This window comes from Ammodytes marinus, assembly GCF_949987685.1.
Source record: "Ammodytes marinus genome assembly, chromosome: 4".
Taxonomy (NCBI): domain Eukaryota; kingdom Metazoa; phylum Chordata; class Actinopteri; order Uranoscopiformes; family Ammodytidae; genus Ammodytes; species Ammodytes marinus.
The window spans coordinates 35,012,831-35,025,657 of NC_137233.1; the positions used below are offsets into that span (position 1 = coordinate 35,012,831).

At 42.3% G+C, this 12,827-nt stretch overlaps 1 protein-coding gene across 4 annotated transcripts in view; it reads left to right on the forward strand.

Annotated features, from left to right (window-relative positions):
* Nucleotides 1-12,827, forward strand: part of shq1 (SHQ1, H/ACA ribonucleoprotein assembly factor) — a 64,362-nt gene that overhangs the window by 39,809 nt on the left and 11,726 nt on the right. For all 4 annotated transcript variants that reach the window (XM_080025543.1, XM_080025545.1, XM_080025544.1 and 1 more), the window contains exons 10-11: nucleotides 2,671-2,794; nucleotides 9,271-9,391. In XM_080025543.1, coding sequence (XP_079881669.1) covers nucleotides 2,671-2,794; nucleotides 9,271-9,391 — 245 coding nt within the window. The remainder of the gene's footprint in view (nucleotides 1-2,670; nucleotides 2,795-9,270; nucleotides 9,392-12,827) is intronic.

Genomic DNA, 12,827 nt, shown 5'->3' on the forward strand with positions numbered 1-12,827 from the left:
TCTTTGATGGTTCAGCCCCGTTATCAGTCATTATGACGACAAATAACTGTCTCAAACAAGGCTCCCGCTCCCCTTCCCTCACCTGGAGGGATAGGCTTCTCAAATCGCATTGTTGCGCCACACTGAAATCTGCGACCAATACGGATATGTGACCAAAGAGCCTGCATGAGCGAACCGAAAATCGGACTGGGTGTGCGACCAGACCAAACGCAGTAATAAAAACTATATAAAAACGTCTTTTCACTGATGGTCTCGTTAAAGGTAATTTATGATTATCAGAGGAAACATGAGGCTGTTTAAAAGATATTTAAATGTTACTCGGAGCTGCTTTAAGTCCAAAAAGGTGAGCAGGCATTTGCCTTGTAAATCTTGTTGATTTATGTGTAGCAAATGAGGCTTAGCAATAGCTATAATGGGTGTGTGCCGTTTCTTACCAACATGGGGACAAAATGTGGCTCAAATATTGCATTGTATTTGTAGAGGCTCTGCTCTTCTGCTGGAGAGAGCAGCGGAAGCGAACACGATGCCGCATGAAACCACAGCAAATTCATCTGAAAGGAATCACAACCTGGCAAAACAAGTGAAATCATGTCAACCAGCCCCGAAGGCCGGCCCCTGTTAGCGTGTGGCTTTCCCAGCCATAGGTAAAAGACTTTGCAATGTTTTCCCCAACTGCAAGTGGGCACTAGGCCCCGTGCACAAAATATATTTATCGAAACAAGATAGCAGTTTCTTGATGCTCTAAAACTGAGGAATCTAATCTTGGACATACAGGAGTAATACAAGATAAATACAATGTTTCTTATTGCAGATATAAGCATTCTAACATTTGGGTCCAGTAATACAGCTGAAACTCGAAAAATTAGAATATCGTGCAAAAGTTCATTTATTTCAGTAATTCAACCTAAATGGTGAAACTAATATATTATATAGACTCATTACATTCAAAGTGAGATATTTCAAGCCTTTATTTGTTATAATTGTGATTATTATGGCTTACAGCTTATGAAAACCCCAAATTCAAAATCTCAGAAAATTAGAATATTCAATAAAAAAAGGATTTTAAATACAGAAATGTCGGCCCTCTATAAAGTATAATCATGCATACTAAGTACTTGGTTTGGGCCCCTTTTGCACAAATTATTGCCTAAATGCGGTGTGGCATGGATGCTATCAGTCTGTGGCACTGCTGAGGTGTTATGGAAGCCCAGGTTGCTTTGATAGTGGCCTTCAGCTCGTCTGTATTGTTGGGTCTGGTGTGTATCATCTTCCTCTTGACAATAGTCCATAGTTTCTCTATTGGGTTCAGGTCAGGAGAGGTGTCTGGCCAATCAACACAGTAATACCATGGTCAGTCAACCAGTTACTTGTGGTTTTGGCACTGTGGACAGGTGTCAAGTCTTGCTGGAAATGGAATATTGAAAATATATTGAAATACATATTGCATATGATATACAGGTTTCACCTGTATATCATATGCAATATTTGCCATTACAACGGTTACACAATGGAAATCTTTTCATGTACACAGTTAACCATGATGTCATTATCGTCGTTCGCTCCCCCCCCCCCCCCGTCGGAAGCACCTGTCTTCTAGGCCACACACACACACACACACACACACACACACACACACACACACACACACACACACACAGACAGACGTTTGCCTTTACACACACACACAGTTGATGTGAAGTACGCCCATACACAGGCACACACACATGTTTGTTTGCCTGTCATTTGTTCGCCGTCATTATCGCCTTCATTCACTTCCAGATTAATAGGCCTATAGCCTGCGGCTTTCTACATGTCCAAGTTTAAGCAGGTTGAACAGGTGTAATACAGTTCAGACTTTTTACTTTTTAAGAGTTTATTGCACTGAGGCGACAAATTAGTTCACGCCAACTGGGAAACTTTAACCGTCAGGTTATCTTTGAACACTCTTCCGTGGCTGTGACTGGAACCCGACGCAGACTCTCTGTGTGTATTTGTGCGAGCGCATGTGTGTCTGTGGCGCGTATGCAGTGCTGGCTGATACACACACACACACACACTGAGATGGACAGACAGATTCTGCAGACTAGCTTTTATCATATTTTTCATAAATTAAAGCTTTAATTCACTTGTCAAACTACTATTTGACGACACTGCGCCAAGGAGACATCCATTAGCTCAATGTAGGCTATAAATGCATGATAACTTTTATATAACATCTTATGATAGTAAGTTAATTAAAGGTGACTTCATAGGCTTAAAAACAATCATTATCCATCCATTCAATCGCTTATTAACGATCTGATCGCCAATCGGAACAAGCCTAATACCTTCAGTAATCACACATGAACTTTTTATCTTCTGCTGTACGTCCAGGTTTTTTCTTAGCAGTAGAATCAACAACTGAAACATTTCTTGGGCTCTTCTAGGGATTTTTTTCTGACCTTCTGCGCCAGAGTCAGTGGTTGACACCAGTTTGTAAACGCTGCCATACGGAGAAATACAGAGAGATTTGTGCAGCCAATGGGCTTAATCGACTTTGACTTGTGTGGCGAAGGCTTGAATGTAACTGACATTAATTTACATGAAAAAATTACGCACTATAGCTTTAGGAAAACATGGTCAGTTTTTGTACCGGATAGCTTTTTGAATTTTCTGCTCTCCATTTTGCAGACTTACAGCTCCTTGCAAGAAGTGCTGGTGTCGTTTGGACGGAGGGTTTTGTGCTACCCGCTCTACAGACACTTTGCCATGGTCTCTGAGGCAGTCCGTGACACAACGAAGATTCTACAGTCAGGTGAGTGTAAGCTGTAAAAGAAAAAAAACTGTCTGATGGTCAGCACACTTTCATGGTCCGTTGCCAGACAGACGCAGAGCTTGGTGGAAAGTGGTTGATAAGCATACTGCAGTGCGCGTTTGAAAGTAATATTTGTGCCGACTCCCACCTCTGGGAGCGAAGTGTGGATTAGTGGAGAACAGACTGTTGACTTTGATATCGCAAAGCCCAGAGTAATCTTTAAATCAAAAGCCCCCGCGGACAGATGAAACTCTGCAGTGTAAACACAGTCAGGATGTGTGAGGGCTAAGATTATCCAGCTTGTGATGATTTTAACACGGGTAAATGACAGCAAATTAAAAGGCTTTTTAAGCTCCGGTTTAGCATGTCCACGCCTCATTAAGTAGGGAGACCAGGGAAACTGCAGAAGGGCTCATTCTTTCTCCTTCTTTAACCTTACTAGATCCCTCATCAAGCCTGGCAAATGTTCCAGCGCTTTCTGGGAGCTCGGACAAGATAATTATCTGGTTCATCTTTGTACCAAAACGGCCTTTAATACATTTCTGTTAAGGATTCATAATATTCCCTCATGACTCATTGCTTTCATTGTTTGCAAGCATTATGGAAGTCTGATCAAAAGGGCTTTTTTCATTACTGAACTGTAACACTATAGAATTTCGATCAGGCATGTGTCTGAAGGGTGGGTGTCACATTAATCAATTTGTCAGGATAAAAAAAAGCATATTTGAGGCACTTCTTTTTAGTGGCTGCGAAAAGCAAACATTCATCGGTATTAGCAAAACAAACCCATTAATGGCAGCGCACAGGTCAAGGCCTCTCGAAGAAATGTTATCCGGGGGGTAAATATTTGAACAAGCCCCTCTGGCAGTGTGGCCAGTATTCTCAAGGAGCTCCTTCACCTGAGTGGCTGTAACTCATGAGCTACCGGACAGGGACACACAAGAGGAAGAGGGCTCTGGCCTGGAGCTAGGAAGTGTGGATGGAGGAAAACCTCTGGGTCATGCTGCTGTTGTGACTGGTCTGACCAGACAAGACAAGAAATCTCCGATGTGGCCCCCTGTAACAAATATCTCTCCTGCTATTAATTCAGGCATTGGTCACAGAATTTACTCTGGAATGCTGGGAGGGCAGGGAAAGTTTGGGAATCTAATCTGTGGAAGTCAATGTTAGGTCAAATAAGCTCTTTGACCTAGTTGTGGAAATTCATGGAAGAGTAATGACATTTTACTACCAGGGTGGGCTGTGAACACTGATCATTTTTACTGGATGATATTTATGGATTCATTTCATTCTGTGTGTTTTCTTGAGTGACAGAGGAAAACAAGGTAAAAAATAAATTGGGAAAGTAAGTATGAAAAAATGTGCTGATATTGAATGCCAAAATATGTGTGTTAATATTTTTTTTAAACCGGATGTATAATACTGGTTGAGCTAGATTGTGATGGCAGTGCTGTTATTACTGATGGTACATTGCTACATTAGATGTGACATTGCATGAAGATGTGCCTCACAAACACAGCATCCATCAGACAAATGCAGAACTCTGAAAGCTGTCTCTGTTCTTGCTCCACAAACTGAAACGTGAGAAGAGAATATAATATGATTAAAAAAATTGAGAAATGTTGTTCATCATGAGGGGTGTACTCACTTTTGTGAGATACTGTATGGGTGATGCTGGAACGAGCCACAGTACTCCAATAGTTTCTTATTTTAAATATCTCAGGAGATAAACATCTGTTCCTCTTTGAGTAGGGAGCATTATAAATTCTTCCTAAAACAGATTTTTACAGTTTTCTTTGTCCTCTCCACCTACACATTAGGAGAGCATTTAAATAGAATAATCTAAATCTTTCATTTCATATGGAAGTGCAACAATCCCAAATTAAAAACCTCAAGAAAGAGAGTGGATTTTGCCGTTCCTGATATGCCACGCTTCATTTGTGTATCTTTTATTTTTATTTTTTATCAGATAATTTTTTGGCATTTTTCATGCTTTATTTGACAGTATGAAGAGACAGAGGTGAAATGGGGCAGAGAGGGGAGTGACGTGCAGAGAGCGACCGCGGGCGGGAATCAAACCCGGGGGGGGGGGGGGGGGGTGCCCTACCTACTGAGCTAAGGACGCCCCACACCTGTGTATCGTTTACATGATTCAGATTCCAAACTGGATTAACTCATGTTTACATGCTACTCTGATTTTTCATGTATCGATCTTTGCGTATTATATAATTTCTGATACCAAAGATAGTACCTACATCAATGTGTTGGCGTTTAAGGCGTGGAAAGGAGAAAAAACGCTTATTTTGTAATTTTCCCATTGCTGCCTCTGATGTTCTGTTGGAATCTCTACATTCTTGTACAGACGACACAGCAGGCTTTGTTTTTGGATTCAATTCACACCCACCACTACATCTATGAAAAGCTGCATGAAGTAATGGCTGTTGCACAGTTGGAGTGCTTATTCTTCCCCACTCATTGGAGAACCAACTCTCTCCTAATGAACACACCTCAATCACTTCTCTCCAAGAATATCAATGAAGTGCTGCAGAGAGCCACATCTCCTCAGATTTTCTACAACAACTAGTGAATCTTCCCTGTGGAAAAGAAGAAGTCATATCTTGGAAGCAAGTACTTTTTCGCTTACTTCCAACTCCTGGATTCGAGGGCAGAGTTCCCTGCGTACGATCACATTCTTTAAGGAGAACCAAATGTTTGTTCAAGGTTTTCCTCACCGCGAGTTGCGCTGTTTATTTTGATTGGGCTGGAATGTTTCTGGACAATGCCAAGCAGCCCTGCGGAGGATTTTCACTTGCCCTCAGTGGGTTGCTGGCCACATCATGAGGCTATTTATATGCCTGATTGGAGGGAGAAGGGCTGTGGCATTTTAGCTTGTTGTCTACTAAAGGAAAGTAATTTGTCAGAATACAAAATGGAGATTCTGTTTGTTTCATTCGTGTTATTGAATGCTGCTGTATGCTTGCTAAAATGGTCTCAAACATATTGCCATTGTGCAGGTATCAAACACAAAGCATGTCATATACATCTTAAAGGCCTACTTCACCGGTCTGAATATGAAGGTGTATTGAATTCTGAGATCTTCTGTAGTATAAATGTGCGAAAATTTAAATCGGTTCATCCTAGCCTGAGAAAAGGCAGAAAGAGTGTTTTTTTAACCCTATATTTCTCTTTCTCGTGACATCACAGAAAGAGAAATATAGGGTTAAAAAAAAACGTACTTTGTAAATATTACTGTGATGTCTTTTACTGTGACATCACAGTAATATTTACAAAGTACACATTTATACTACATAGGATCTCAGAATTCAATACACCTTCATATTCAAACCGGTGAAGTAGGCCTTTAACTAAAGGTTCCTACCATTTAACAGACGCAAATGTTTATTGGTTGGTTACATTAGCTGGCAGACAAATTATTTTAATCATGATTAAGCTCCGATGTTCTCAAATGAATTGCCTATGCAGTGTTTCCCCTATCATAGCGCCAAATAAAAACAGAGGTCATCTATCTACGGGAGATAACTTTTTTTTAAACCGTGCTCACCAGAGCCTCCTGCAGCAGCCAGCAGACAGACAGCACCGTGTCCGCTCTGTGCCAGAGCTGCCAGGTGATGTTTGTAAATAGTTGTATAGGTCCACATTCTATAGGCCACTGCATATCTATAAAAAAGCTAACCTTATAGTTATATGGCAACAAAGAAAGATTGTAAAGGGAGTTTGTAAATACGTTAATAGGCCTAGTTAATTTGTTGACCACTTGGTCAGCTTTTTCTATTCATTTTGCCTCTTTCAGAATTGCATATTATGCAAATTAGTTGAGTCATCTAGCTACTTCTAGTTACATTTGAGAGAGCCAATAACTGCTTTCCTCACGGAGGAGTCAGCAGTAATAGAGGAGGAAAAATAAAAGAGCTCAGATGTAGAAGGGCTTGTGGCGATGGGAGCCGGCCAGTGTCAGGCCAACCTTTCATATTGGCTATCCGTTCAAAGAGTGTAAAAAAAGTGTCTGGATCCTTCTCTTCGGACCTTGGTATCAGACGCAAATTACGAACCACATCAAACCCTTTTACTTGTGCTGTAGTGGGTGCTCCACACCATTCTGAATCCTCAGCATTAACCACAGTAATACCCACTTTAATAAGCTCTAATCGCTACTGCTGCAACCCCAAAGACCGCTCTTTATCCATATTCGATTTATCTCTTTCCATCTGTAACAGCAACAGCTCCTTTTGCTGCTCAAATGTTAGGACTACAGTAGGAGAAAAAAACTCAACCACAGTATTACTTTGCGCAGTAATAAATTAGTCAAAGGTTTATCAACTATAACACTGAACTAATCACGATGAGCTCTCTCTGCCGAATTGTCCATTACCATGTAAAGTGACCTAATTATAAGAGGGATGTCAGTGTGCTGTCCTTTTTTGACATGTTCTTTATTTGACAAATTAAGAGCACATCACTCTCAGGAGTTCTGTTATCCGTCAGCTTCTTGCCCCGAACTGTAGTTAGGAGCAAGCTGGTCTCTCTAAGCAAGTGTCCTTGTTTTGGCTAGGCTAAGCTAACTAGCTTTAGCTGCTCATCAAACGCAGAGGAATTAGGATGACATGGTGGTGGCTTTAATGTCTTTTACTTTGATCCGACTGTACTCTTAAACTGGGTGCATGAGACACTTAAACGCCAACTAACAACAAACACACCTGTAGCATGGGATGCGCACATGGCTGTACCACGCTAACACACACTGACCGATACATTTGATTTACTTTTTAAATATTTTTTATAATGGAATATGGATTTTATCTACCTGGGTGGGTCTCAATCTACCTGGGCAGGCCGCCCAAATAGAGTCTATGGTTGCGTTCCGAATCGCATACTCTTTCTTTTTTCTATTCTACATACTACATCCGACGATAAAAAGAATCTAGTTAGGATGCAGTAGACATACTATTGGGACATACTTTTCTCTCTTATTTCATCATAACATTGCGCCTTGATCTTGCCTCTTGCTTTTATATCCGTCGCATCCCCGTTTGTTTTCATAACATGGACCTATAGGCTTCGTCGATGTTACGTCACTTCACGTGCGCACTGGATTGTGGGTCAGAATCGCCCAAATAGGATGCACTTTTCAACACTAACAATCTTGGCCGCATGAAGTAGACCATCCGGGTATTCTAACCATCCTAAATCTGGCCACAAGAATCGGGACATCCTAAATCTTTTTTCTACATACTATATAGTAGAAAGTATGCGATTCGGAACGCAACCTATATGTGGGAAAAAATATTGGATTATGTGCTAGTTGAGAAAAGCACTAGTTTTTCAGTTTGTTACGATGCTGGATTGAATTATTGATGTCTTTAAAGAGGACCTATGATGCTTTTTGACTTTTATGACCTATAAACGTTGTTATGATGATTCATAGTCATGCTTAACCATACTAAATTATCAAATAATGACTTACATGCATTTCGACGTATTCCCTGCTGACTGTCTGGGGTGTCTGTGCAGAGCACTAGACACTATTCTAGCCAGTCGAGAAGTCACGTGTTCAGAGCGGTCTAACCCTTTGTAACCCTGTGACGTCGCATGTAACCCTGGGACGTCACCTCGCGGATGTTTCCATGTATGGTAATGCTGTCACTTCCCTGTTCGCGTCTGCCTCGCGTCTGCCTCGCGCCCTTATAGGTCCATGCTCGCGCTTCCCGCCACTGAAAGTGTTCCGGAAGGAAGGTAACCAATCACAACGGAGTGGGGTTTGCAGGAGGGGGGAGGGTAGCGGAGATGGCCGATGCACAGGCGGAGGGAACGGAGATTGCCGAAGCACACACACTCAAGTGTTGACAGGACGTGCTGGATTGCCAAAATAAGAGAAAGAGCTTCCCGAAAATCTACATAGTTTTTTGTGATGTGATTCGTGTCAGGTTGCTCTATAGCAGTGTAAAACAAGAAATTAAGACCAGAAAAGTAGTATAATAGGTCCTCTTTAAAGAAATTCAAATCACACGTTCATGATTGTCAGATCACAAGCAAAATGGATTCAAATTGAGACCACAATGCTGCTGCATAAAAGCTCAATGGGCAGACTTGAACGGCTGTCAAGTGGGAAGCCCTCAAAAATGTTAGTGCTATTTTTGACACATCAAGGCACAGCCACCATTAAATTGTCAGAATGAGAACCGAAAAATGTATTTTTTTTTCTTTGTCTCTTTTGTCTCTGATGCACCAATTCTTAAACCAGGAACCCGTCTTAAACCGTATGTATCAAATTAGCCTGCAGCTCTCTGGGATTTTCCTCTCATCCTGTACCTTGGCTTTTATGTATGGAACAATGACTGCAAGCCTTTAGATGCATGCTGCGTCTGCCAGCAGCTGGAGTGCATTGTCATCCTTAATACCGAGAGCTTGAATAACACTGTTTTTCCATTTGCCTGCCATGGTGTGTTCTCTCTGCCCAGGGAAAGCATGTGTCCTGAAATGCCTGCTGGATATCCACAAGGTCTTCCGAGAGAACGAGCCGGCCTACATTCTGAACGATCTGTACATCACAGACTACTGCGTCTGGATCCAGAGGGTAAAGTAAGTTTGCACACACACCGACACACACACACAAACACACACTTAAAAACCTGTGCTCACTCACTTCCGGGACCCTCATCATCACAGAATTACCTTGAGAGGTAAAGGTGTGTTAAAGGAGAGGATTGGGCGACACATTCATCACAGCAGGGGCCAATTGAATAACCAAGTCGAAGCGATGCAGTCTCCCTGGTCTACATTATCTTGTGTCAAAAGTACCAACAGTGAGACTTAAGAGAGCCTGCTGCACTCAGCAGATTCATCCTGCATGAAACTTTAAAGGGCTCACGCGTGTGTGTGAGTGCGTGCGTGCGTGCGTGCGTGTGTGGGTGGATGGGTGCGTGCGTGTGGGTGCGTGCGTGCGTGAGCGTGCGCGCTTGGCGGCTGCACACTCATCGGGCCTTCACAGGTCTTCCGTGGGTGTAACGTTCCACCAGCGTAGCATGCCAAATCATCATTTTTTTCCTGCAAATGATACAGGTTCCGATGGCTTCGTCCTCCTCATCCATATTTTACAATTACTTACACATTTCAAAATGTGAGCCTGCAAGCACATTACTCAGTAATGAGCTCGGTTTTACTATTGGCCGGGGTTCAGCCAAGTGGTGTGCTTGTCTGGAAAAAGCCCAGTTGAAAAATGCCTGATGTTGTAGGCTCGGTGCCCAGATGCAGACACGATAAAGGGTCTGCAGGGATTTAGTGCTCCCCCCCTTCCTCTCTCCTCCTCCTCACATTCTCATTTCTAAATTTTTCCAGTAAAAGTCTTGAGTTCTACTCTTAAAAATACCTGGGATGCTTGTTGGAAAAAAGAAATGGCTGAGTTTAGGCTCTTTTTTTTCTTGGCATATTTATGCTTTTATTGACAGTTTGGAGAGACAGAGAGGAAATGGGGTACAGAGGGGAATGACATGCCGAGAACGACCCGGAATCGAACCCGTGGTCTGCTGCTTCTGAGGACTGAGCCTCTATTGGCGGGTGCTCTAACCAATACACCACGATGAAATCTCTTAATAAGAGACTGGAGGGAAATTACACTATACTTTTAAAGGCCCTTGATCTTACCGTGTTAAAAACTTCTACATCTTCGTCAAATCACTGAAATACTCAATCAGTACCTTCTTAGCTGAAGGGTATCAGAGCACTGCATGCTCCTCTCTTTTGCTCTGCTGTACATTGGAACCAAATGTTAGCTTTACCTAACATGCTGCGTGCTACTACACCCTCCGTCCATCATTTAATAGATTAGCTTGTGCTCTCGTAGCATTGAACTGTGATTGAACTGTTAGATTTCCCTTCACAGTTTTTTGGCCCCATATACCTTTTCTTGGGCTTTGAAGCTTCATTGCGAACTACCTGCGATTAATCAAAGCTTAATGTAATGCAAATAATAAGACGCCATCGAATACTGCCCAATTGTCGTCAATTGCCATGGCAACAAACCAAGCTTCAAAAAGCATGCCTTATGTACAAGCCAGTTGTACTGGCTCACACCCAATAGAAATTCCCCATAGTCTTTACTTGTGGTTTGTGGAGCTATGTTCCCATGTTTGGTGTAATACATCTGAAATGCCCTGCAGTCAGAAAGCAAAGCAGCACAGAAGAGCCAGGACTGTTCTCCGAGGTTTGGAACGGTCGCGTTTTTCTGCAGATCATGCATGCTGTTTGCTGTGGCAGCCCCTTGTTGTGTCGTGTGACAGCTTCTATGACAGATTGTGTGGGCATTGTTTTCTTCAGTGTGAGATATTCCCCTTGGTGGGATTTGTCATCCTCTCCCGCTAAGTGAGTTGTCTCTGGGAGCCTGAGCGGTAAGATGAGATGTAATCTATAGCCCCGGTGCATTCCTTTGTATCTTGTCACTTCTTCGCAGAGGCGATCAGCAGCGCGTGTTGGACATGGCGATTAATGGATGTTTGACTGGCTGGACGGTTGATTTATTCAATCTCGGCGCTGTCCCACATACATTTCTACTCCTAAAGTTCCTCTGACTGCCGAGACATCCCTCTCGAATTTACAACCTCGTAAAGATTTCAACGTGATTTAAGGCCCCAGGACAGACGCTCTCCTTTGCTCTAACACACAGACGGAGCAGAACTCTGCGCATTGAAATCAAGTGTGCAACATCTGAACACATTATGATGTGGAACTTCTTTTTTGGCGCCAATGTGTTCACTTTCTCTTCAGGAACTGTTTGAACTTCCCCCTCACACACACATCCAAACTAATTATCTCAGAATTCTTAGCAAGCGAGTATTATTCCAAATGGAGCAGCAGCCTCTCCAGTCCAATAGTTTCAGGGTATGCTTTTGAAGGTGCTCCGCAGAGCCGCTGCACTGCAAAGAAAAAGTAGTTTCTCTCTCTTTGTCGTTCTTCCCTTTATCAGAAAGTCTGGAGAGCGGCCAATGTAGATTAACAGCAGCTAGCACAGACAAAGCCTTTAAGCCAGGTGTTTTGTCACAGTCCCTCAGATAAATCATAAGGGCTACGACTTCCTTTTTCGCTGCTGGTTAACTCAACAGCCACCCATTCACTCTTATTCATTTGGTCATCTAGATTCGAGAATTTGTAGGACTGGCAGCATTCAAGTGATGTACTCAAGGGTTCTTCTGAGAGGAAGGGAGGTAAGATTCTTGTTTCCATATAGTCATTAGTGGAAAGGAAAACTGGTTCTATAAGTTTATTCTTCTCTGATATGTTGTGAGATGTTTAAATTGGTCAATCACACATTGTTCCCCAGACTGAAAATGTGGCAAGAAATGCTTTATGGATAAACATGCCTCCCATTACAGTTGGTATTGAATGCTGCTGTATGCTTGCTAAAATGGTCTCAAACATATTGCCATTGTGCAGGTATCAAACACAAAGCATGTCATATACATCTTAACTAAAGGTTCCTACCATTTAACAGATGCAAATGTTTATTGGTTGGTTACATTAGCTGGCAGACAAATTATTTTAATCATGATTAAGCTCCGATGTTCTCAAATGAATTGCCTATGCAGTGTTTCCCCTATCATAGCGCCAAATAAAAACAGAGGTCATCTATCTACGGGAGATAACTTTTTTTTAAACCGTGCTCACCAGAGCCTCCTGCAGCAGCCAGCAGACAGACAGCACCGTGTCCGCTCTGTGCCAGAGCTGCCAGGTGATGTTTGTAAATAGTTGTATAGGTCCACATTCTATAGGCCACTGCATATCTATAAAAAAGCTAACCTTATAGTTATATGGCAACAAAGAAAGATTGTAAAGGGAGTTTGTAAATACGTTAATAGGCCTAGTTAGTTTGTTGACCACTTGGTCAGCTTTTTCTATTCATTTTGCCTCTTTCAGAATTGCATATTATGCAAATTAGTTGAGTCATCTAGCTACTTCTAGTTACATTTGAGAGAGCCAATAACTGCTTTCCTCACGGAGGAGTCAGCAGTAATAGAGGAGGAAA